Source organism: Dermacentor variabilis, chromosome 1 (genome assembly GCF_050947875.1).
Source record: "Dermacentor variabilis isolate Ectoservices chromosome 1, ASM5094787v1, whole genome shotgun sequence".
Lineage (NCBI taxonomy): Eukaryota > Metazoa > Arthropoda > Arachnida > Ixodida > Ixodidae > Dermacentor > Dermacentor variabilis.
The window spans coordinates 265,149,927-265,176,029 of record NC_134568.1 but is presented as its reverse complement, the minus strand read 5'-3'; the positions used below and the strand labels follow the sequence as shown (position 1 = coordinate 265,176,029).

Sequence of the window (26,103 nt, the reverse complement as noted above, 5' to 3'; positions counted from 1 at the left end):
TGGAAGTTCTGTAAATGAGCTTTCTGTAGGCAGCTATACTCACCTGTTTTGACGACTCGAACAGAGTGCATGGGGCCGGGCAAGGAGGCGCATCGCTCCCAGCTGCCCTGTGCCACTCGGAGCACGTCGATGCGGTCGGTGCACTCTAACGGCCGTATGTCTACAATGCCACCCACCAGCCAGATGTCGCGCTGCAAGGGCACGGCTGAGCAGAAGGCCCTCTTCCTCGGCATGGGCGAGTGAGTGACCCAGCTGCACAGCATACGAAGCCTGTTATCACGCCTCCGTCACCACACTCACAGAAAGAGCGCTCCCACCAAGTACTGGTCGCAGTCATTGCATTCTTCATCGCATAAATGAAAAAAGAGAAAGAAATGAGTAGTTTGCGGCGATATTTAAATTTTCGAAATGTTACAAGGACAACCTGCGTGGATGCAGTGCGCTTTATTCAATCACTTAAAGGGAAGCTGAAGAGTTTTCCAGAAAAAAATGAGTGAAGAGCTGTACGTAATGGTTTTCAACCCTCCGAATTCGGATATCGCATCGAAATTGAGCGAATGAAAGCGCAAACAGATTTTATTTCGACGAAAAGTGCAGCAGCAGACTCGGGCAGCTCGCGCGCCTCGTGACGTCAACATTGGTGTTCGTCCGGACCGGCCGCTCCCGCCACTCATGAAGCACGGTGCAAGGTGGTTTGGCGCTGTGGTTTGGTGCGACGGTAATGGTAAATTTCGAGAGCTTGCGTTTCTCTGAGGAGTTCGGCGTTGCTCCCTACACGTATACGTAGCCGGCCTCTCCAAGAAGCAAAAGATGCTGGTAGCAAGCAGTACTTTCGACGCGAACGAAAGCGAAGTGTTAGCATCTCCTCGTGTTAGAAATGTTCTTTGGTGGGTATGTTGTTTGCAAAGCTGTATTCAGCGATCCAGTGAGTTCGTTTCCTGGCAAACAACTGTACTGTTATGTTCCTGCATGCCTCCTCGTGGAACGTAAGGAGGGATGCGATCGTCGGCATTTGTGCGCTGCCCCAAAGCTGTCGGCAATCTACACAGACGGTTTACATGCGGGAAAAGTTTTCCGGCTCTTGTAGCACGTGTAGTGGCCTTCATCAGCGCCATCCACAAGCTACTCGTAACCGGAGCCGTAAAGGCGGCGAATTCCGTCGGCTACATGAGACAGCCGCATTCTCTCTGTGCTTTAGGGGGAGCGCAGCGTTCTGGCGTGCGCCGGCTTTCAAACACATGAAAACTTTACATTTGCACTGCATTATGGTACCTGCATGTTGGCTGTTTCACAACAAATGTGCGAATAGAAAATTAACGGCGGTTTGCGACAAAACCTGCGTCAAGGGTGGGAGATGAACATGTACCTTCCGTTCAGCGTGCTAACATGAAGGAGCTAGCAATAAATCAAAATCCAGGTTTGGACGAGTTCATGTATTCATAAGGTCTTCCAAGACCAGTTACCATCCGTCCGCCCGCACCCATCCCGCCTTTGTGCGTTCGTTGCCCCGACCTTTTCGCGCTGCGTTTAGAAAGCCTGCTAGCGGAAAGTCGTACTCTCACTCATTCACGCATTATTGATAAACTCTGGTAGTAATCGTCGTCACGGAAGTGGTTAGAGCACAGTGCTGTTGTTCTTGAGCGCTTGAAATTCTTTCGATTCACAGCAACCTCCCACTTAGCTGAAAGCTTCTTGCCTTTCGGGAAGTAATGGAACATTGTCGCGGCCACTGGTGTTCGTGCAACCGTAGGCTGCACAGAACGCCGGCATGATCGGCCCACCACTTTAATTGATGCTGCGCACGTCAACTACCACTCTACATACACACAAACAAAGGAATGCAGGCTCGAGCGAGGCAGATTATGACGGCACTCACGCAGAAACAAGCGCGGTCACGCACGGTCGCGGAGACTGCGAAGGAGCGGAACATCAGTGCTGACGTCACTACGTCGCCGTTTCCGGTCTCCGCTCGCATCGTCAGCGTCAGCAGCAGCGCGCGGCGCTCGACGGGGGGCGGAGCGACAGCGCAATTTTAACCGGCGATTACGTCGTTCCTAAGTGAAAAATCCCGCCCAAAATTTTACGTGCATGGTTTATAAGGTTCCCGCATCCGTATATGATCGTATTATTGAATTCGACAGACTCTTCAGCTTCCCTTTAATAACAGTGACTCCGCCTCAGCAACTGCCCGACGCTTTTTACGTCGATATTTACGTGTCCGTCCGAGGGTCGAAGACGTAGGTTGAGTCCTGAAGGTTGGAGCCGTTGTAGTCGCGAGTAACACCTCCCAAGATCCAGATGCGGTTGTCGAGCGTGACGGCCGCCATGCCCATGAGTCCCACGGGCATCGGGTGAACGAGCGTCCACTGGTCCTGCTTGGTGGAATAAACCTCCGCACTGGGCAGAGTTCTGTCGCCGGGCCATCATGTCAGTAAGCCCGAGCGGAGGTTAGCCCGCGTTTAATTGCATCTGTAAAGGAGTCGCCTCGGCCACAATTTACCGGCGTAGCTGGCCAATAATGGCGTCGGTTTGTGCTATATATCAACTTTATGTGGCAATGAAGGTGAAGCTACGGAGGCAAAGCGCGCGCAAGTAACAGCGCTCCTGGAAAAAGTCCCACATTTTCATATATAAACATCTTATATACAATAACGCGCCGGAGTGGCGTAGTGGCTTTGGCGTTGCACTGCTCAGCCCGAGGGCGCGGGATTGAATCACGGCCGCGGCGACCGCATTTAGATGGGGGCGAAATGCGAAAACGCCCGTGCACCGTGCATTGGCTGCACGTTAAAGAACTCCAAGTGGTCAAAATTAATCCGGAGTCCCCCACTCCGGTGTGCCTCATAATCATGATCACGTAAAACCCCATAATCATTTTTATTTACAATATGAAAAGAAGACCAAATGCACTCCTGAGTGTTAAATTTGACTTATTTCTCTGCTTTTCTCTTCGGCGTTCGGGCAAGTGCGAAACTGTCGCACGTGGGTGCTACGCTGATTCAGTATCTGTGAAGCTAAACGCGCTGTCAAATGAACAACATATGTGCAGACGCTCCAAACTCCGCTTAGTCTGGATGCTAGATGACGGATTGTGCCGAGGGGACAGATAATTTTTTCCTTTGGCGCAAATGTGACATCTTTAGATTGATATCATGAGAAGCCAACAAAGACACCAGGGAAAACAAAGGGTAAATTACTTGTACTTACCAAATGAATTAAAGAAATGATAAATTAATGGCAACCAAAGTGGATGAAAAAACAACTTGCCGCAGGTGGGGAACGACCCCACGTCTTCGCATTACGCACATTACCCCCTTTCTTCTCGTTCATTACATAACGAGGGTCTCGAATCCGGCAACATTGATACCATCAGGTAGCATGTTCGGCCTTATTGACTAGTTGCTTTCACCCAGAAAGACCACGCACTCGTGACGCCTGGGGCAGAAAGGATGTTCCACATCCGCCGCCAAGGTTTGTGAGTGGTGGCGCTGGCTAACACTTCCAAGATTAGTTCTAGTAGTAACACATAAATACCTAAGGAAGTGGATAGGGAAACGGCGCCGCGGTAGCTCAATTGGTTAGAGCATCGCACGCGTAATGCGAAGACGTGGGATCGTTCCCCACCTGTGGCAAGTTGTTTCTTCATCCACTTTCGTTGCCATTTATTTATAATTTCTTTAATTCGCTTGGTAAGTACAAGTAATTTCCCCTATGTTTTCCCGTGACAATTGCCCCTTCCCACGCTTGTTATGCTTCACCGCCTGAAATTCCTGTATTGAGGCAAAGCTGAGTTTTGAAAACCGGCATTATGCAACGCGTTGTACTTTCCGAGCTTCGACGCCAATCGCGAGGCCCACAAAGACAGAGTCGATGCCATTGCTTACAGTGGCGAATCCTTGCAATGAAAAACACGGCGCCGAATGGCAAGAAGCTTAATAACGAACGTTGAAGCAGCTAGGCTTAGCGTTTACCACGGTGGCGAGGTAATCAAAACGGCGGCAGTGGTGGCTTTGATTAATGCCGTTTCGGACCTGCGGTCACGACAAAAAGTCCGAAAAATCGGACGGCGAAGGGCTCTTGCGTCCGAAATTTTAGACGTTCTCAGACATTCACTCTATGGGGTACGTGATGGTGCCGCGGAGCCGTAGGACATCCGGAAAGTCGGCAGCCGACGACACGGCGTCAAAACACGATTCGTTACGATTCCTCTCTGTTACGCGAGCCAGCATTAATGCGAATTTCGTTCCCTTTCAATAAAGTTACAGTTAATTTTTTCTGATAGAACCACAATTTCCCTGAGTTTTTCCCTGAGTATTTCCAGACTATTCAAAATTCCTGACACTTCCCGGTTTTCCCGGTTGGTAGACACCCGCGAGTCATAGAGCACATTTAAATGAAACTGAAAACAGTACAATTGGCCACCAGGACAGCGACCATATCCACCCTACGGCAGAATTTCTTTGCTTTTATGAGTATGGTGTGGCTACGAGTCGCTGAAACGTAATATTATTCCTTCACTGGAAAGTGGCTTACCTTCGAGCAATGTCCATGCCACCGAAGACGATCATACGGTCGGACCATCCGACGGCGGCATGGTAGGCGCGCTCGCAATGCATATCGGCCAGCTTGCGCCAGCTTCGTTTGCGAAGGTTGAACAGAAACGCCTTATTGGAGGGCTGCATGTGGCCGCTGCTCGTCACGCACAGTGGGTCCAGGCCGCCTGCATGACGGTCACCGTGAGCAGTCACGCGTGCGAATTCGTTGTATTGGCAATCGGCAGGCAAAAACTGGGAAAGAAGCTCTATCTATCTATCTATCTATCTATCTATCTATCTATCTATCTATCTATCTATCTATCTATCTATCTATCTATCTATCTATCTATCTATCTATCTATCTATCTATCTATCTATCTATCTATCTATCTATCTATCTATCTAGCCCATCTCTCTCTCTCTCTCTCTCTCACACACACACACACACACACACACACACACACACACACACACACACACACACACACACACACACACACACACACACACGCACGCACGCACACGCACACGCACGCACACGCACACACACGCACACACACGCACGCACGCACGCACGGTACCACGGTGATATGCCTCTAGGATCAGCGCGCGTTATGAACCAGTAAAAAATTTGGCACCAAGTTATTATTACAACGAGCTTCCTACAAAAGTTACTAGAGGGAACTCTGCCGCCAAGATCGTTCGGCTACTAGGGCATGTATTACGGGAATGACCGGTAGTACAAGGATATTTTTCGTGCTTGCGACTTACACATTTATTTATTCCGCTTTGTCTGCCTTTATTGGTCTAAATTTCCAAGCAATCGTACTTTGCTAAACGCATGAAAGCAATAAGACTCTTCGCATATGCATAATCAATATAGTTGCACTTTTTTTTAACGCAATATTCTATCGAATGTGATCAAACCTCAAAGTCACGAAGTCGTTTGAAGTCAGTAGGAAGACGTTTAGTGAATTCCATGTCTATCATTCCAATTATTTCAATGGTGGCTTACAGCGCCAGTTGCTTGCAGATCGGTCCAGTCTACTCAGCCAGACAGCCGTCCACGAAGAGAGGTGGGAAAACTCAAAGAAAGTTTCGACTGAAAAACCCTTGCGGACAAAAGCGGCGCTGAACTACCGCAAGGAACTATCGAAAGACGACAGACTCGAGAGCGCTGAGCACCTTTATAGTTTATGGGGAGGCGTGTGTGTATGTGTGGATGTGCTACAAGATCGCGCAGAAACAAATGAGAGCGTGCATTTCTATCTTAAACACAGGCATCGCCGGGCTGAGCGTCGCGCTCACGCGGCGTAGAATTTCTCGCTAGATGCCGTTGTTCTGTTGTAGCGCCCAAGGAGGTTAAAGAAAAACTGCTGGAGTGGAAGTCGCCTACGCGTTCGGGTGAAGCCAGTGGCGGCCACCTTGCGGGGGGCAAGAAGCGACCAGCCAAGAGTTTCGCAGCGCTTTTCGCCGACTTTTCCAGCGGTTTTTAATTGCTTAACGGATTTTCAAGTTCTAGTGCAACACTGTGGGCTATGGGGTGAGCCATATTAGAGGTCTCCGGATCACAGGTATCCGAGTACTGGGGCATTTTCCAATTTTATCGGCATATGATTATGCAGTCCCGCAAAGAAGAAAAATAATTCGCGCAATAATTAGCGTTTATTCACCCTCTTTAATGCAGTGTAGAAATTAATCAATCATGAAAGCTGTCATGACAAAAAGCTATAAAAAACTGAAAATTCAGCATGAGAAATAGCCAGTACATGCAACAAACATACTTATTCATTATTGTCTTCATTATGATCAGGCATAGCTGTGACTTTAGCACCCTCATTCCATGGATTATCTCAGACTTTTGGTGACGGCCGTTTGCTTTTAGCGTGAAATATAAAATTTTTCTTTACTCTAGAGCAAGGGAATGCTAATCTGCAACCTTATTTATGTGAGAAGGATAATGTTAATATGTCAACTGCTTGTACGTCAACTTTTCTAAAAACACCTGAGTGCGCTAGCAGATTTTGGGATCCGCACAGCACCGCGCTTGGCAAGATACGACGACCCGAAACATATAATCTGGGGCGACTGGCGTGCTTTTGCCCCCCGCAAGATGGCGACGCGGCGGCTTCACTTGACGGGCGCTCCCTCTACTTCAGCAGTTTTTCTCTAACCTCCTTGGTCGCACCCGAATCTGTTACCAAGCCAGGTGGCGCCCACAGCTAGAACAACGAACGAAATAAAGATGGTAGTGGGCTTAGGCTCTAGTGATCAGCTCTTCAGCTTACGTGTCAGTCGTTCTTTCTTTCGCGCTCCACAGTGGTGGCCTAGGACTGAAACATGACCGAACTTTGCAATGCTGCACATCAGGCCCTCGCTGTGTCAAGCTCTTCAACCAAGTCAAGCCCTCGCCTCCCCGATATCGCCGAGGCGGGATTTCAGCTGCCATCATTTTGGACGCAGAATCCCCAGGTGTGGTTTCTACAGGCAGCACAATTCCACCTCCACCGGATCACTTAGGTGACGCAGTACTACAAAGTGATCTCGTCACTATCACCCGAAGTAGTCAACGATCTCACCGATGTCCTCGCTCAGCCTTTGGGTGATGAAAACCCGCATGAGCGCCTTGAAGGAACGATCCTCACGCGTAACGCACCTTCGGAACGCACTTGCCTGCAACAACCCTTGACGAGCGAAGAACTTGGTGATAGACGCCCTTCCCAAATGCTGCACCGGATGCGGCAGCCCTTGGGCGAAGGTAACTTCAACAACGACAGCGGTCTGCCCAAGGAACTTTTCCTGCAACGCCTTCCCTAACCTGTTGGCCTCGTCCTTGCCGCCGCTGATGCAACGATGCTAGAGCGCCTGGGTGAGCTCGCCAAGAAGGTCCACGAGGCTGCCGCTCCTTCGGTCTCTGTCGTCGCGTTACCTGAGCCCTCAGCGGTCACCCAGCTCGAAGCACGCATTGACGACCTCAAGCCTGCCATTGCTTCACGAGCCCAGACGACGCCAACGTTCTTCTAGTCCACGTGCTTCGTCGTCTTCTCGCGCCCCCGCGGGCAAGGACTCCTCAGTTGCAGCGAATCAGCTGGCATCACCCGCGTTTTGCACATCGTGCTAGGAAGTGCCCGCGCCCCTTGTACCCGGTTTAGAAACCACAGGTCTCTGACGGCCGCACGTGACCCATACCCTCGAGCTGGCCGCCTGCTCACAATCACGGACAAGATTACGGGCATACGTTTCCTTACCAACACGGGCGCCCAGTTTAGAGCGTAGTGCCCCCATCCCGAAATGATCGCCATTCTAAGCCTCGTGGACAGCCTCTCCGCGCCGCTATATAGCGACATATGGGCTTTGTTCACTTACCATTGACCTCTGATTACGCCTTACGTTCCGCTGGATTTTCGTCATCGCTGAAGTCGTCCATCCCATCACCGGTTCGGATTTCCTGTCCTTTTACAACCTTAATGTCAGCATGCGGCACCAACGGTTCATCGATGGCACTACTGGTCTGTCGATCGTTGGACTTCTAACGAGAGTTGATTGCTTCACTGGCATTCACGTCCTTGTGCCGCCAAGTCCGTTACCAGAGAATTTTGGCCGAGTTCCCCGAGGTCACAAACCTTACAATTTTAACAAACCTTCTAACCACACTGTTACTCAACACATTATCACACGTGGTCCCCCGCTTCCTTCCCGTCCTCGCCGCTTTTCACCGAGCGTCCCGCCGTCGCTAAACGGGACTTTGAGCATGCTGCAACTCGGCATTATTCGTAATTCATTCAGTGCTAATTGGGCTTCGCCGCTGCATTTGACACCAAAGAAGAATACGGATGATTGGCGACCGTGTGGACTACCGTGCTCTCAATGCTCAAACAAACTGTGCATGACAGCTACCCACTTTCCCATATTCAAGATTGCACATCTAATATGCCTGGGTGCACCATCTTCAGCAAAGTGAATCTAGTTAAAACGTACCAACAGATACCAGTTGAACTCAAACGACATTCCCAAAACTGCCATCACGACGCCCTTCGGTTTATTCGAGTTTGTGCACATGCCTTTTGGATTGCGCAACGCCGGACGAACATTCCAGCAATTTATCGCTGAGGTGACACAAGGCGACACCGCGTACATCGATGACATGCTAATCGCTGGCGCCACTACGGAAAACTACTAGCGTCATTTGCGTGAACTTTCCCAGAATCTGCAACGGTATGGGCTCGTCGTGAACCCGCAGAAATGCGTTTTTGGAGCCTCTGGGTTAGAGTTCGTGGGCCAACGCGTTTCGACACTCGACATCCTTCCGTTGCCGTCCCTCATCGAGGCTGTCAGGAATTTTCCAGTGCACAACACTCTTCCGCAGCTTCGCGAGTTCTTGGGCCTTGTCATTTTTTCACGCCGTTTTATTCCACACTGCGAAACCTTACTTAAGCGGACCATCGACCTATTGAAAGGGCCACGGAGCCCGTATTCGACAATACCATGGTCACCTCAGACTCAGTCTGCCTTTTTGGCAGCTAAGGAAGCCGTCGCTGAGGCAACGCTGCTGGTACATTCCCGTTTTGACGCACTTCCGCCACTTACTGGAAGGACGCGAGTTCCACGTGATGACTATGAGCCTCTGACATGTGTTCATCACGAACTCGTCAAAGTACGTCGCGCGGGAGATACGGCATGTTGCATACATCTCTGGATTCACCACGGACATACGGCATCTCAAGGGAGCCAGCCCACAGCGCAGCGGCGATCCTGTGTTGCGGCGATCGGCTCAAATTCTACTGCTGTCGACTGGCACGCGCCATCAGAGGCGCAGCGCGCCGACTCTGAAATACAAGCGTTGCTTTAACGCCCCTGCTCCATTCAGCTCGAGCTTGTTCCCCATCCGTCCGCGCTGTGCTATCTGTGGTGCGATATGTCTGGACGTCTTCCGCGCAGTTTGAATCGCAGTTTTCAAATGGCAGTTTGAATGTGCATTATTTGCTGCACTTGCCCGTATTCTGGGTGTGAAGTACTGCCGTACTACCGCTTACCATCCGTCTGCTAACGGCATGGTCGAGCATTTTCATCGGCAGCTCAAGAGACCCTTACAGCATGCCGTGATCGTGAGCGCTGGACAAACACTTGCCGTTGGTAATGCTTGGCCTTCGGGCTGTCCTCCGGCGCGACCTTGGACGCTCTACGGCCGAATTGGTTTTTGGCGCCCCTCTACGTCTTCCCGGCGACCTTTTCACCACAGAAAAGGCAGCTTCTCAACATCAACCCTGTCTTCAATGCCTCCACGACTGCTTCCGCGATCTCCAGCCTGTGCAACCTAGATCAGCCAAGCAACACATATTCGAACACCCGGACCTCGCGACCGCCCCACGTTCTTTTTTCTGGCGAGACGGTATCCGGGCGCCTATTACGCCGGCCTACGTCGGGCCCTTTCCGGTTCTGCGCCGTTCCACCAAGACTTTTGTCAGTGCGCAGCACGGACGTGAGGAGACAGCCTCAAGCCGGCCTACGTGGAGAAACCATGTCACCCATATGCATCTCCAGAGCAGCTGGGGATGCTCCAGAGCATTACGTTCTCTTACAACATCAAGAACGTCCGCATCGCGTTAATTTCACGCTTGCAGTCTAGCCGGGGGGCCCTGTAGCCCCCGTATCTGCTACAATGCCAGGTGGCGCCCACAGCTAGAACAACGAAGGAAATAAAGATGGTAGTTTGGCGTATACGCTCCAGTGATCAGTTCTCCAGCTTATGTGTCGGTCGTTCTTACTTTCGCGATCCACGCTCTTTATACTTGAGGAGGCCCTTCCTTTGAACTGTAATTGCGGTGGAGCGACAGCTTCAAGAAATCACTCTGACCCATGCGCTAAAAAAGACCGTTAGCTCTTGCTCTCGTTTGCGGGCACTTTTGACAACACTTGCCTGCCACAATGATGGCGTCGCCGACGAGTACTGCGGTGTGGTAGCACCTCGGTTCAGGCATGGTGCCGAAGAAGAACCAGGCCTGCTTCTGCGGGTGGTAGGTAGTAACTGCAGAGCCTGCGCGTGCCACCACGCGGCACTCAGAAGAAATGCAGCTTTCCCGTTTTTCGCGCGTCTATCAAAGCTCGCCACTTGATACGACTGCCATATTATTATTATTATTATTATTATTATTATTATTATTATTATTATTATTATTATAGTGGAGAGAAGAATTCCGCTTTTTTCGGACTCTCCAAACATCTCTATAATTGGAATGCATTATGTAACCGCGCAAACGACAACGGACAAAGAAGGAAACACACAGGACAAGCGCGGAATCATAATGCATTCCAATATCGACCACTAATTAGCCCGCCTCTCCCTGTTAAATATGCGTCTGTATAAGCCGGATCACTACTCGTATATTGCATTCTCGGAAAAGAGCGCCTCCGACCGGCCGGCAGAATTTTGGAAGTATATCTGCAAGCGCTCTGTTAAGCGTGTCGAGTGTTTTAGAGGAGTACAGGCCCAAGCAGTCGCAGATTGTTTTGCTGCCCTATTTTGTCGTCCTTATATAAAACTTCAGGTTTCAAAGCTGGTGTCTGTCGGCAGCACACGGTGGTTCCTACATCTATAGTGCTGTGTTGTTTCATGAAAATTTCATCAGCGAATGCCTTAAGTTCTTGAAGCCTTCCCTATACTGCGGCCCTGATCGCATCCCCTCCGCAATTCGAAAAGCTTACGGCAGTATGTTTGCCCCAGTATTGACATCTATGTTTAGTAACTCTCTGCATACTTCCACTTTCTCTCGCATGTAGTAAACTGCTGGTGTTTTTTCTGTATTTAAGTCTGGCTGTAAAACCGATGTCTCGCATTATCGCCCGATTCTTTTTTTTTCTCTGTGCCACGTCCGAGATTTTTGAGCTTGCTGTTCACAACATATTGTCTTTTACTGTGAAGAACTAATTGATTCCGTATCAGCATAAATTTCTCCCCGGCCACTGCGCTATCGCAAATCTCACAAGTTTCAGGACACAGATATCCGCACCGGTACTTCAAAGGGGGCGAGTTTTCACCATTTATTGTGGTCTCAGCAAAGCTTTTGACGTAGTCAGCTACTCATTGCTTCTGATCAAGCTTGAGCACTTTGATGTCGACTCGACAGCTGTCTATCTCTTGCGCAGTTATCATCTTCATAGATCATGTTGTGTTAACGTCAATGGCGAAACGTCTTTTTTTTACATGGCAACTAGTGGCGTCGCTCAAGGATCAGCATTAGGACCACTCCTTTTTTTACATTTTTATTAATGACGTTCTTTCTACTATTCGTAATTCTTCATCTATATGTCGGTGACATCAAGATGTTAAAGAAAATTCGTACTGTTGATGACTGTTGCATCCTGCAGCCTGACCTGTTTTCTTTTTCTAAATATAGTGCGAAGATAATCTCACCTTGAACGCTGCTAGGACCAAAATCATGACTTTCGATCACAAAACAGCAAGCATTTCTTTTTTTAATTATTGTTTTGTACCATTGTGTACAGAAGTATACCGAAGTCAATGACCTCGGTGTATTTTTTGATACAACCTTACAATTTCTGCTCACACTAAACGCGTTGCAATGCGGGGCATGCGCTCTCTTTGCTCTGTTTGCAGACTTTTGAGATAATTCAGTTTTCCTACACCATTCCGCTAGTTGTAGGCAACAATCAGTCTTCCTCAGCTCGTATATGCGTCTGTCGTCAGGAATGGCATTTCTAGATCCAACGGTGACATTATAGATCGTGCTCATAAAAAGTTTCTAAGCATATATCATCACTGCTTTGCTAACACGGATACTGGACCTTGTTCTAGCACTTATGAATTATTGTCATTGCCCTTACTTCGCTGCTGACGTAATCGCGCCGACCTTCTGTATCTTTTCAAACTCCTTCACGGCATCCTCCCCTGCCCCGAACTCGTCAGTTGTATCAGGTTTCGTATTCCGTGCGAGATTACCAGAGAACATAGACCTTTACATGTTCCTGCCTGTCATCGCCAACACGCAACCATCCACAGAATACATTTATGATCTTGATATTTTTCATAACTCACTGCCATTGTTCTTTTCCCTGCTTTGCGTTGTTGTGTCATAGTTTCACACATTGTTCAAGTGCCTTTCTCCTCCCTATTTTTTTTTTTTTTTTGTATTCGCCTTGCGCCTTGCTGTATGCACACTAGTCTTTTCAAGGTTGTTCTTTTTATTTTCTGTTTGCTTATATTCCCCCGCTGTTTCTTTTTCGTTTTTTAATGTATGCGTGCGCCAGCACTCAGAACTCATTGTTGTTTCTGGACACGGTATATAAATGATTGATTGATTATTTGATTGATTGATTAATTTGATGATTGATTAATTAGACCTTCTGTTCCTCTATAAGGTGTCCATTACATTATACATTGCCCAAAGCTTCTTGCTCATGTATAATTTTCCTTGCCGCAAAAGTATACCGGGCAGAATTGCGCGTTTTCTGCGTGGCCTTGTTGCATTAGTGACTGTCCTATGGCTCGTCTCCAGAAAACGTCTAATTAGTATTCTCCTTGCATCGACGTATTTCAGATTTCATTTTCTGTGTTTTCTATATACGCAGGTAATTATATTGATTATGTTGTGGGATTAATTCCCATTTTACGCCGCCTCCTCGTTTTTCTTTCCCTATTTGTTTCTCTATCTTACATTGTTTTATCTATACTACATTTGTCTTCTCTGCACATTTTGTCTCGCGTGTTACTTTTTAAGTGCACCAGTACAAAGGCTCCGTAGCTGTTCCTGGACACTATAATAAACATTTGATTGATTGATTGATTGATTGATTGATTGATTGATTGATTGATTGACTAATTATTACAGCACGCGATCAATAAGAAAGGGCTCCGCAGCTGTAGCAGGCTCACTCATGGGAATCGCGCTACGATAACTTGCAGCTTCATGCGCTTCCTGTTGTACACAATAATTAAGGAGCATGCGGTTGAAGCGTGCACAGAAAAGATGAATTTCACTGAGACTTGCTGCGAGTTCTAACTTCCCAGCGCGAGCTCACCATCCAAATAATTGGTTGGGAAATGAGCCGAGATGCCACCGATAAGCATAAGGTTGTGGCTTGTCATGTTCTGGAGCGTCGGAACAATGGCCATATCGTCGGTGTAAAAGCAGTCGCTGCGAATGGATTTCAGGATCTCGTGCCTGCGAAAAGAAACAATGCAATGAAAATGTTCACACTGAATGTAATTTCATTTCCAGCCATCAGGTGATGTTTTGTCCAAGACATTTTTCACTTCACATGCCGTGACATTTCCCAAGCACCATGTTTCGCATTCACAACACAGTTCGTGTGTACGTACAGTCGCTCGTAAGAACAAGCGCCGGCCAATCAAGATAGCTAACATAAAAGCAAATGCGGCCTTCGAGTGAAAAAACAGTCCTTACTAAAGAAAATATTTGTGAATTAGTCCTCAAATGTAAACGGCATGCAACGCTATGTCGCGGCTGCTTGAAGTTTGTCAGGCATCGTATTTATGAACTGCTTCAATGCTGCATGCTGTATGGCAGGCGTGCAGGAAAAGTGTTCCAGGCACATTATATCCTCTAGCAACCGGGGGTTTTAGCATGGCGACGAGAATTCGAGAGCATGCATTCACGCACGTATACGTGCACATGTGGCGTAGCTCTTTGGTATATTTTTGACTTTCAAATGGCAATGTATATGCGTTAAGATAATGAGCCGTCGTTTTAGCTCGCTACAAGCTGGGACGATTGTAGTGCGGGGCCGTAGTTTATCGTTTTATTTTCACGATACCTAATGTCAACGCCCAGTTTTCAACACGCTCGTAGCGAAAGCGCGGCGCAGCACGATGTTTGACGCGCATGCAGGAAACTTGGAAAGCTCGCGCGTACGGAGAGCGCTTCTCCCGCCAAAGAGCTCTGCACTTAAAAAAAGAAAAAAATGAGTGGGAGACCCAGCTAGGGGGAAATTTAATGGGCCGACTCGCCTTTCGCGGACTTTCTTCTGGGGCAGCGGCGGTAGCAATGAGGTCACAGGGCTCCAGTAGTGCGACTCGGCGTCAGCCGCCCGCCACCCACTCGTGTCCTTGCTCAGTCGGCTTTCACAGGAGTAGAACTGAGTTTTCTGCTCGCCAGCGGCGTTGTCGAACTTCGCGGCTTGTGCGCGTACTGCGGCTCGACTACGCAGCGGCGCGGCGAGCTTGTGGTCCGCTGAGGTAGGACTTTGGTCTCCACTCCCGTTACAAATTTTGGCAGTCCATTTTTTCTCACAACTTTGATTGCGTCGTCCTTCCATCAGTAACTGGCCTGAGCGAAATCCAATCTCTCGGTTTCCTGTCAGCTGGGACGACGATTTTGTTAAAGTACCTTCTACGGGAAGCATCTTGCCTTGATATGGGTTCCTGGGATGTGCACCACCGCAGGCATGTTGCCTGTGGTCGAACGCGTCCGTTGGCATCGTTTGCTCCTTGCGCCCGCACACTTTCTCGGGATACGTACTTGTCTGGTGCCCTTTGTTCACACTGGTACCATGTCCCACCACTTCGTCGAAGCGAGCTTCGTTTGCTTGGTACTCGCCGCCAAGATTGTTATAACAGGCGTCTTTTCTGCGAGAAGTGTGGTCAATCTGGTGCCGCGAAGACGCATTTATCGGAACATTCACAGCTCTTTTCGTTTGTTCTTCCTTGATGATTTCTCTGTAGCTCCTCATAATTCCCCGGTGGCTGGGCCAAACGGTAGACGGCATGAACTGGAGTTGCTTCCTATCTAGCGGCGGTGAACTGTCTTCGGAGGAGTCGTCTACGAATGCTCCTGCGGCACTTTTCATATTTTGGGGCATTTTTTTAGCGTGGTTTTTGTCTGCCTGCCGAGTGCGGGTTCCAGGAACCCTCGGCTCCTGTTTCGGAGGTGAGACAGTCTCTCCGAAAATGAGCACGGGATCTGCCGCGCTTTCCGCACGCAGAGGCTCTGGCGTGTACTGGTAATGTGCGAGAACCCATCTCTCTGTTCTTCCAGGGTCGTCCGGCAGGTTGATGCTGGCTGCGAGGATACGCCGCCAGTCTCTTTCGGGGTGAGATTCGTACGAACATTCCTCGCATGACTCTTCGTCCCCAATGCGCATCGCCATTCTCCGCTCGTAGTAGCGACGGTCGGACTCGTTATGGAAATGAACTCCAGGTTTGTCATGACACGACAGGAGACATTCCTTCGAGGTTTGCTGCCCTCCGAATAAAGTTTGATGGGCTTTACATTTCTCGCACTCTTCGGGCACTTTTTCAGTCGTGTGGACGTATCGGGCGGCGCAAGGCTCGGGACAGGTTCCTTGGCAGCCGTTATTCCTGCCGCCGCGCCGGCCTTCGTCCCTTCCCGTGCCTTCAATTCGCTGGTAGTTTTTGGTCAGACACTTGGCGTTTTGAACACGCGGTGTAATAAAAATTGGTCTGCTAAAAGACGCCAAGCGCTTTGCACGGGCCGCACGCTCCGTATCGTCCTCGTACCAGAAGTTGCCGTCGCCCACTGGAGTAGGAGTGCAACCCTGATTCGAGTTTTTCATCTCAAATAGAATGTCGCTTCCAAAGCGTCGAACGTTCTCACCGTCGCTATCTGAGGCATCCACACGTAGCTGGTTGGCTGCGGCTTCCCCGTACACTGCCGTTCTGAGAGGCAAAGGCAGCATTGCTGGTGGTCGGTAACGATGCCTACGAGCCCTGGTGCTTGTGCGACGATGGCTCGAGCTTTTCATTTGTGCCAAATAGCGTTCGCTACTGCTACTGGAGCTAGGTGGAGGCTTGTGTGCTTGCTGGCGCCTGAAGCCACTGGCTCCACGCCGGTTGCCGTGTGCAGTCGCCCGGGCAGCCACAATCTGCTGACTGGTGCCGCGAGGACAAGGCGGGAAGGTCGCGGTGTTGACGCCAGTGAGATTGCCGGTGACGCCGCCAACCACGCGGCTTGTGTGGGTTCCCTGCTGCTGCTGCCGTGGCTGCCTCTGTGTTTAATAGATAGTTGGATGAATGTGTGTGTATATATATATATATATATATATATATATATATATATATATATATATATATATATATATATATATATATATATATATATATATATAACGACAAGCATGCCTGAATTTACAAAACAAAGCTACCATTGCTGGGACCTCCCTTTTCTCCGTGAACCTTACCTTCAGCGCAGTGATTTTCTTTCGCGCTAGGTGTCCCCGATATGCCGCCTGTATGGCAGTTGCTGCGGCATCCTGCAATTTGTATAAAGAAAGCGTCATTCGTCGGGAAAAAAATTACTTAGATTAAGGTGTAGAAGGATCAGAGGCGCATTATTTTGACACGAAGCGACACCAACCGGTGGCGGCAAAATGAACATGTGATCATGTAGACTGAAAGCGTGCTTTAGGTTTAGCCACGCACCGCGGAAGTAAATAATGAAGAGTGCTGTTCCAGAAGGCAAACGAATCAAAGTGTCAGAACAGTCACATATGCGCTTACAGATGCATCGTCGAAATAATAAATAAATAAAAAAAACAGCGCGGAATGAATGAAATACGATAGACTCGGACAGCATGGGCGCTTTTTTTTGCTCGTTCGTTTCATGCTGCTTGATTTCGACGATGCTGACTCGCCAAACTTGCCGTTTTGATACATGTTGCATGCAATTTCTTTCATGTGAAAGAGAGCTAGTACAAAGCACAATACACGTGCACCGGCAAGACGACGTAGTAGTAGCCTTACTAACTTAAGCTTCATGGCCCCTGTGGATATCTTGCGTTAGTAAAAAAAAGAAAAAAAAAACTCGCAGTTTCGCCGGGAAGGCGAAGCATTGATAGCGAAAGTATTAAACAAATGCACGAAGCAGGGTTCGTAGATTTATCGGCCGTACAAATTGCACTAAATCTTTGTTTACTATAATTAAATTAAGCATTGTGTCGAGGGCGCACAGGCAAACGAACATATCTCACTCGATGACCGCGAGCACTTGATGTCACAACGCTGGTGCGAAGAGGAGCGCGGGCCTCGGGGAGCGAACGCTTCGGGCTGCCTCTCGCTTCGACGCGTCTCCGAAAAAGTCAGGCGCGCTGGAAGACAGCGTACACCGACGAAGAAGAGATCAGCCGTCTCGTCTCGCCCAGCTGGCTCGCCCAGCAGACAGATTACCTCCAAGATATGGCGCGTGGGCCGCGTATGCGCTCAGCCGAATGGAGAGCCATGCGCAACCACGGCCAGCTGGGTTAGACGAGGAGACGCGGAGACGCTCGCTTACCTGCAACCCCCCCTCGCCCCCCCCCGCCCCACTAACGCTCGTTGCATCACATTGCCACTGTTCAAGAACGACACGTACGCGCCGGCATGGAAAATAACTTATGTCACATAGCCGTACGACTTCCTTGCGGGCCTAGGCAGGCTACCGGAATAATTAGTTCAAATTAGTAGGAAATCATGTAAAATATTCATTCTTTTGAAAGTATGTAAATGTTAAAACAATGTTATCCCACATTAGCATTTGAAGGAAATAAGCAGTTCAGAGGTGAACACAGTTTTGGCTAGTTAAAATGCGGGATATTTCAGCTATAGAGGAACATGCACAATTAGTTTAGATTCGTGCAAGAGGTGAGTTAACAGTCTCTTCACAGCAAAACATATTTCTCACTTTTATTAGTTGACACAGCAGCCGGAGGCGGTGGCACAAAGATGGGGGGAGTAATCAGTTACGATCAGGCCATACATCACAAGCCAAACTGCACCTGGCGTGCAAAGATGTGTTTTTGTTGTAAGCAGATCCTTCGGTTTCTATTTTCTCGTTTCTGCTCTATACGAAGAAAAAAAAAATGGGTCAATCTACTAAAATAACTACGGCTAAGCAAAGCAGGAGTCACCGTGCGCATATCTTAAATGTAAATAGATAACAGAAATTTTCGGAACGCAAAAGCAGTGGGAGAGCTTCGCCGCAGCTTCGTCACGCATGCTGAACCAGGTCACGTGACAAAGTTCAAAGCTCGCTTTTAGATTCCCCGCTACACGCTTCTGCAAGGACATTCTGTTCATTGCTGGCTTTTATGTTTGAAAAAGTGTGAGCTGGGGGGGGGGGATTGGTGTAACGTATGAGCCCCCTCCCCCCTCCTCCGATTCTTTTTCAATTTCATTCCTATTCTCGCCTACTGGTCGCCAACAGCGACTTCATCGGCCGCTGTGACTGATGAAGCCCAAGCGCAGCGAAAAGGAATATAACACGCTTGAAATAGGAGTATGGAATCAATCGCATTATCATGGCCCTGTTTTAAAAGCTGTACAGCGCAGCGGTCTTGCTCTTCGCTCCCGTGCGCGTCGATGTAGTGACTTAGCTGAAGAAGACTTCCCTGTAACAGTGGATCAAAACAGTAGAAACATGCGGCGTTTTTCCAATAAGCCTGAGAAGTGCTGCATGCTAATGTTTTGATTCACTGTTTCAGGGAAGTCTTCTTTAGCTAAGTCACTATACATCGACGCGCACGGGAACGAAGGTTGGAGAAGTGGAGTGCACTTCGTTTCCACGACCAATGTGCCGGAATATATTGACGATTTTCACCAGAATCTCGCGCGGGTCCACTGTCAGGCCGGAGGTTTGCATACACAGTGCAACCAGTTCAGCCACATACAAAAAAAAAAGGGGGGGGGGTTTACGTGCCGAAACCACTTTCTGATTATGAGGCACGCCGGCACCGGAAATTTTGACCACCTGGGCTTCTTTAACGTGCACATAAACCTAAGCACACGTGTGTTTTCGCCCCCATCGAAATGCGGCCGCCGTGGCCGGTATTCGATCCCGCGACCTCGTGCTCAGCAGCCCAACACCATACCCGCTGAGCAACCACGGCGGGTACAGCCATATTACCCAGTGTACCTCTGGTACCGACTGAAGCAATGTGCTCGGCGTGAACACACCTCTCTCCTTCCACAAAACAGCGCGATACCGACACCACACTGCAAGAGAATAATCAAATAACGCGCTGGCGGTGACATCCTTGCATCTGCCATGCTGCATGGTGTAGCCAGACTTTTCAGCGCCCCCTGATGGTTATTATTGCGATAGCAATTATATGGACACTCCAGGCGCATTTATGGCGTCGCCGTCGCCGTGACGTTCCGTATAAAGTTCAAGGGCGATAACATTGTCGCTGCGCGCCGTATGCTGTATGTGCGAGTGAAAGCGTGCGAGGGTGAGCCGATGAACGCGGCTCAACTTCGCGCGTGCACGGGAGGAAAGTGGGAAAGAAGCGCGCCATATTCCATTGTTCGCAAGGCACCGGGGGGAGGGGGGCGTTCTTCTCCGGCGGCGGCTGCTTATGCATGGCGCGGCCGAGTGCGCCCTATCTTGAAAGCGATCTGCGATGCATTGGACAGACTGATCTCGCGCGCGCAAGGGAGGAACGCGGGCAGGAAGCGCGCCGTCTTTCGTCGCGCGCAAGGCACCGGCGGGCGTTCTACTCCGGCGGCGGCTGCTTATGGCGCGGCCGCGCGCGTCCTATCTTGAAAGCGATCTGCAATGCATTGGACAGAGTACATCGAGTGCTTATAGCTTCGTGTGCACAGTCTTAGCGCCGCTTAGTTCACGTTGAAGCGAGAGGCAGCACAAAGGTCAATTTTCTCGCTACTGTTGCTGTGCTTTCTCACTCCAGCGTTTTGACAGTGAGTGCGCGCGGTCATCGAGTCAGATGTGTTAATGTTTGCTAGTGCGCGCCTGGCACCATACTAAGTAGTAAGTGTTAACTTGTAAGCGTTACAAGTTTATACCGCTGACAAAACTACTATCCTACTTCGTATAGCTGTGTACTAATTTGCTATCGCAATCGATGCTTCGCCTTCCGGGAGAAACTGCGGCTTTTTATAGTCGCGAAATAGATAGCAAATGGTTAGAAACGCTCTGTGAGATGAGTAACTGCTTCAGTCACTAACTCTGTACTAGCGTTTCTTTAAAACAGAGTATGGGCATATTTAGAATGAGGGATTCACGTCGCGTTTACATGAATGCGACAAGTGGCGCATTGTATTTGTAGAGGATCGCAATTCATTTATACGGCGGCAATGCGCGGCAATGCGCTTTTCCTTCCTCTCCTGACGCATTAATGCGTCAGGAGAGGAAGGAAAAGCGAGGCGGCTGCGGCATGTGCGCTCCTACACTCACCGGGGAAACAGACTCGTGGAAAAGAGGTTTCGGCTTGTTTGGGACTCGCCACATGCTGTCGCATAGTATTACCGTAATGCGCTGGGAAATGCGATACGCTCTACTGCCGCATTCATGTAAACGCAGCTATTGTGTAAGTTACTAATACTGCGGCACTTCTTATTCTTGTATAATTAATTATAGCGCACTCTTTGATTACGTGACACAGCTATGCAGGCATTGCCACGCGGAAATATGTTGCAATAGTTTGAAGGTTCGATCCAGACATCCGCTGTGGCACTCGGATGTATCCCCAACACACTAACAAGGAGAGTGTTGGGAACTCTTTTCGCATCAGTAACTGTTTTTTCTGTACTTAGCTCGATCTCCAAGGTTTCTAATACATCGCTTTGCTTTAATACAAAGTGAAAGAACTTAGCCCGTCGTGGTGTGCCAGAACAACCGGAAATTAAGTTAAATGTGCAAGTTACTTCCGCGAAACGAATTGACAACCCTCTTTTCTTTCTAAGACTCAACAGGATGACTAAATACAGAGACAACTGTACGTGAGAACGAAAATTAATAATAATCATGGTGAGCGACTTTATGTACCATAACTATCTCAGGAACGCGATTATTTGTTAGACAAACGCATAATTGTTCCTAGCAGTACCTTCAGCAGTCCTCTTCGCTCGGCCCTCGCTATAATGACCGGAGCCAGCTAGCTTTGGCTTCCTAGCTCATAAGTACAAGACGCCTCCATATAGTATATGGTCGGTCTAGTATATGGCACCGGTCGAACGAGGAATGTCTCTGGAGCCAGCGTTTCGACCAGCAGACTTGCTTTCGTCAGGACAGCAACTGCTTTCCGTAGCTGCCTTATCGTGCACGTAGCTCGTTCTCTCCCACCCTCAAAAAAGGTGGAGGAGAGTGAGCTGGTGCGTAGAGTAAGGTGAGGAGAATCGAAGTGCTAAAAAAAAAAGATCCGACAGAAATCATGTAAGGGTGACTGTCGACGTGAATTAGATCAAAAATGTAGCGACACACCGTATTGTCATCGCCGAAACGCGTCATCTGTGAGATATACTGCCGCTGGACTCCTCTCCCGCGCTTCCTCGGGACACGCCAAGCCACTTAGCGGCGCCACCACGAAGTTTGCGCGTGGCCCGTGTCTTAAGGAATGTCTGAATATGCAGGGTGATCATTTTTAAGTTTTACGGAATTCTTTGTAAAAATCGGCTGTCGCGTATATCATTATTGTCCGAGTCGGATTATTCAGAAAGGCGGGCGTTACTCGTACGGGAAATCGAAGCACGTATGCAACCAATTAATGGAAAGTCACTAATTAACACCTTCCTTACTTTACGGCACGTATTGCAATTTAAGAAATGTAGCCGGTGAATTTACATCGTGTATCCACCTGGAACGAATTTCCAGAATGACTCCAGTTTCAAGATGGGCGCCATAAAAGTCGCCGTAAAAATTCTGTTCCACTTACTTTTTTAACAAAACACTTTATTACGCATTGAAGCACAAAATTAACTGGAACGCCTATGTATTTTATCCTACAGTTTCGGAAATAAAATCTCAAAACTGGTGCAATTGTGGAAATTAATTTCAAGTGGATACGTCTTGCAACCTCACCTGCTACAATTCGTAAATTGCGATATGTGCAATTAATATTGACAAGTGAATTAGTGGATTTGCGTTAATTATTATATACGTGCTTCAGTTTCTTGTGTTAGTAATGTCCGCCTTTTCGAATAATACAGCTCAAGGACAAGAATTATGCTATTTGCCACAGGCGATTGTTAAAAATTCCGTAGAACTTAAAAAAAGAAAAAATGGTCACCCCGTATATGACGCGGCTGAATTCGATTCCACGTAGTACCGGGGATATTTTAAAGTTGTTGTTTTTTTTTGTCGTTGAAGAGCGGCACATACCTTATGGCATATAGCCACTTATCCAAGCAAAGACGTTCATTGATGCGCAGCACATAGCCACCGTCACATAGCCAGTGACCCAAGTTGGTGCCAAAGGTGTTCATTGAAAAGTGGCACATATCCAATGACACTACCCAGTGTCACAAGTTGGAATGAAAAAGGTTCCGACGGTAGGTTTCTACGACGAAAAAAATGCGAGGAAAAAATAAAAATCGAGATTTCCAAAAGATGAAGATCTTGGGTAGAAGCCAAGATGCCACTGCCCGGGAGCTGATGGAAGCTTTCTATATATCTGTTAGAGGGAAGGCTTGCGTAAGTGACACACCTGTTTCTTTAATGGATAGTGACAAGTGTTTTTTGCGCGGCTTGCTCTAATCTGTGGTAGTGACACCGTGATTACATGCTTCGCGCATGTGCGTCTGAAGACATATATTGACGAGCGACGAAGAATAAAGTTAGCTGAAAGTTAGCGCTTGTCCGTGTCCCTTACTATGTCCTTGTCTTGAATTCCACGCAGTCCATTTATTTCCCCGCAGTATGAACCTACTCACCCAACAACAAGTTCTATGGTTGGTTTCTAACCCGGTTCTCTCAGCACAGTAGGTGGATGACCTACCCGTTAATGACCCAAGTTGGCGTGAGAGAGGTTAGCCGAGGACAGACTGAAAGATATACCGAAAACTGGATAAGGTTCATGTAGTGTCGCTGAGCGGAATTACGAGCAGAAAGAACCGAAGTGGACAGGACAGACGCTCTGTCCTATCCGGCGGGTGGTATGTCTGTAGTATATCTGTCCTATGTCTGTCCTATCTCGTGGGTGGTATGCACCTTCCTGCGCACATCTAAGATTGCGGTTGCACTCCGCTATTTAAGAATGCAACGATTTTAAGCAAGTCTATTGACAGATAGGTGAGGGAAATTATTTGTTGCTGGCCAGATATAGGCACACTCTTCCTCGTGTGTCAGTGACCCATTGTTTGCACTGACGGATAAAGAAATTAGCTATCTCCTTGGGCGTTAGCATTTTTTGCAACTTTTGCATGTGAATATGAATGAGCTTCGTATCCGCCTCCTGTCTGAAGGTCCGTCCTGTCCAATTAGTTTCTTCCCGCCCGTAATCCCACTCAACGACACTACATGATGTACCAACTGGTCCAACAGCCTACGCTTCTTGATAAACTTCTCAAAGAACGATAATTGTATAACATAGGAAGGGACAACGAGGAAACACATCGGGGTGCATGCTGCTATCGGTTCATCCAAGTAGAGATGATAAAAACGAAAAAAGATCTACACATGGATCATTTTCCATTCGTTCCACCCCTACTTCTTGGAAGAAACAACAGAAATACCCCTGCCCGTCCATGGCCAAATGTGTACCTTATACTGCTGTGTTAAGAGAACATGCTTCGAAACCAACCGTCGGAACAACTTGGGTTACTGAGTATGTGGCAATGTGTGCATATATGTGCCTCTCTTTAACGAACATCTTTCATGCCGACATGGGACTCTGTAGATGCGGGACTGGTTAGTTATCGCTATTGGTCGAAACTCTGTGACGTCGACTTGGTGCACTGGGTATGTGCCGCTCGGTCTATGCTGGTCGTCAGTGAAGCTCTGATGCAAACTGGGGCACTGGGCATGTGCCCAGTATGTGTGCGCTGCTCTTCAATGAACGTCTTTGACGTCAGCTTGGGTTACTAGGTATGTGCCACTGGGAATGGGCCGCTCTAAAATGCTGAAAAAGACCCCCCAAGTTTCTTCGATGCTGAGCGAAATCAAAACCACGTCACAAGGGTTCGTCAAGGACAGCAGCCCGACACTTTAGCAGGCTGCACCGCAGGTCCACTGGGTATGTGCCGCTCTTCAACGAACCACTCGCCAACTTGGGTTCACTGAGTATGTGCCACTGGCTGTGCGGCAAGTGAGGGAATAATTCTCAGCGTGCGCAGGCACCGGCGCGCCGAGCTTCTCGTCTCGCAGGCCACGCGCGGACTTCTCGTCAGCGCCATTAGATGGCGCACCGTGTCCAGAAAGAAACGCGAAGACGAGCCCCGGTTGCCGCATGACGCGTTTCTAAAAAAAAAAAAAATCTCACACCCCACGTACGCTTGCGGATGCGCGCAAGCTCGCGTCCGCGCGCCCACGCATGCGGAGGCAGTGCGGCACAGCTCGTACGCGTCGAAACGCGGCGCGATCTCGGTGAACAGCTCTCTGTTATCGCGCGCTTGGGCTGCCTCGCGACGGCGCGCATAGCTACGCAGCTGCGCCGAGGTACATTCAACTCTTAGTAAGGCAGATTTATATCATGCAAGAAAATGCGCTTAACCTTTCCTTTTTGTGTTGGTCTAAAAGCATTAAAAAATATAACATTTACATTAATAGATATGGAAGCATTTTGAAACAATGTAAATAACAAAGTACGAAGTGGCGTCTTCCAAGGCGTCTGTGAGTGAGCACAGTGAGCGCTTTGTGGATGCAAATCACCGTTCCTCGCGAAACGCGTCAGCGGCAATGCGCCTGGGCTTGAGCATGCGCGCGTCTGCCAGCGCACGTGTGGTCTAGGCTTAAGGGTTCGCACGCATCGGCGCGCCATGAATTTTGGATGCCACGTGCAGCCTTAGCGGCGAGTGTTAGGGAAGTGCGAAAGAAGAGTACCGCTGCAGTACACACTCTTAAACGAATGTACACCCTTTGCGGCATATATTTGCCACAAAACAATAATCGTCATCTGCACTCTTAAGCAAATATACACCCTTTGGGGTGCACATTTGCCACACAACAATAATCGTCATCTGCCTTGCTTGCGTTTCCTTCCTTGTAAACGCTGCGCTCGCTACTTTCCTGTCGAGAATGATCTGCCATGCTCATAACAGGCATGCCGTTCGTGACTTGGAACTACCGGGCTCGCGGCATTAAAGAAAGGAAATGCGGACAAGACAGATGACGATTATTGTTGTGTGGCAAGATACGACCCAAAGAGTGTAATTTTGTTTAAGAGTGCACGCCTGATACAAAACTCACTTCGACGGTAGCAATACGTGTTGTCGCTATATTGATTCAATATTAAACGCATTACTGTCGACAGTCATTGTGAGATGGGTTCAGCCAAAGTTCTTCTTTTTTTCCAGAACACCTCGACTTTCCTCACCTTTCTCTACGCACCAGCTTACTCTTCTCCTTCTCCGTTGAAGGTGGAAGATAGAGAGCTACGCGCACATACACGCAGCTAAGGAACGCAGTTGCTACCTTGACCAAGACAAGATTCCTTGTCAAAACGTTGGTAACCAGGAAAAACATTCCTGGTTATGGAAGAGGACCTATAAACGAACACCGTAAGTCTCATAATCGCATATTGCACCAGCGTGCTTTTTTTTTTTGACAGTTTGGATAACGTTAACCGGGACATTCTACATACTCTGTAATGAGAACGAGTGCCTCCCAATGAATATAGGACGCGCATAGAATATATGACTCGCAGG

The 26,103-nt window shown here is 48.6% G+C and overlaps 1 protein-coding gene and 1 non-coding gene across 7 annotated transcripts in view; one reads left to right on the top strand and one right to left on the bottom strand.

The window, feature by feature from the left end:
* The window catches only part of LOC142563932 (alpha-scruin-like), a 60,176-nt gene that overhangs the window by 19,160 nt on the left and 14,913 nt on the right, over positions 1 to 26,103 (bottom strand). For 5 of the 6 annotated variants that reach the window (XM_075674662.1, XM_075674681.1, XM_075674690.1 and 2 more), the window contains 7 exons: positions 16,710 to 16,781; positions 14,521 to 16,517; positions 13,572 to 13,714; positions 10,453 to 10,569; positions 4,534 to 4,720; positions 2,215 to 2,409; positions 44 to 252 (listed from right to left, as the gene is read on the bottom strand). In XM_075674662.1, coding sequence (XP_075530777.1) covers positions 44 to 252; positions 2,215 to 2,409; positions 4,534 to 4,720; positions 10,453 to 10,569; positions 13,572 to 13,714; positions 14,521 to 16,517; positions 16,710 to 16,781 — 2,920 coding nt within the window. The remainder of the gene's footprint in view (positions 1 to 43; positions 253 to 2,214; positions 2,410 to 4,533; positions 4,721 to 10,452; positions 10,570 to 13,571; positions 13,715 to 14,520; positions 16,518 to 16,709; positions 16,782 to 26,103) is intronic. The other variant, XM_075674700.1, reaches the window with a different exon arrangement.
* On the top strand, positions 3,560 to 3,632 carry TRNAT-CGU (transfer RNA threonine (anticodon CGU)). The gene has a single exon. It is a non-coding gene; the product is annotated as a tRNA-Thr (tRNA).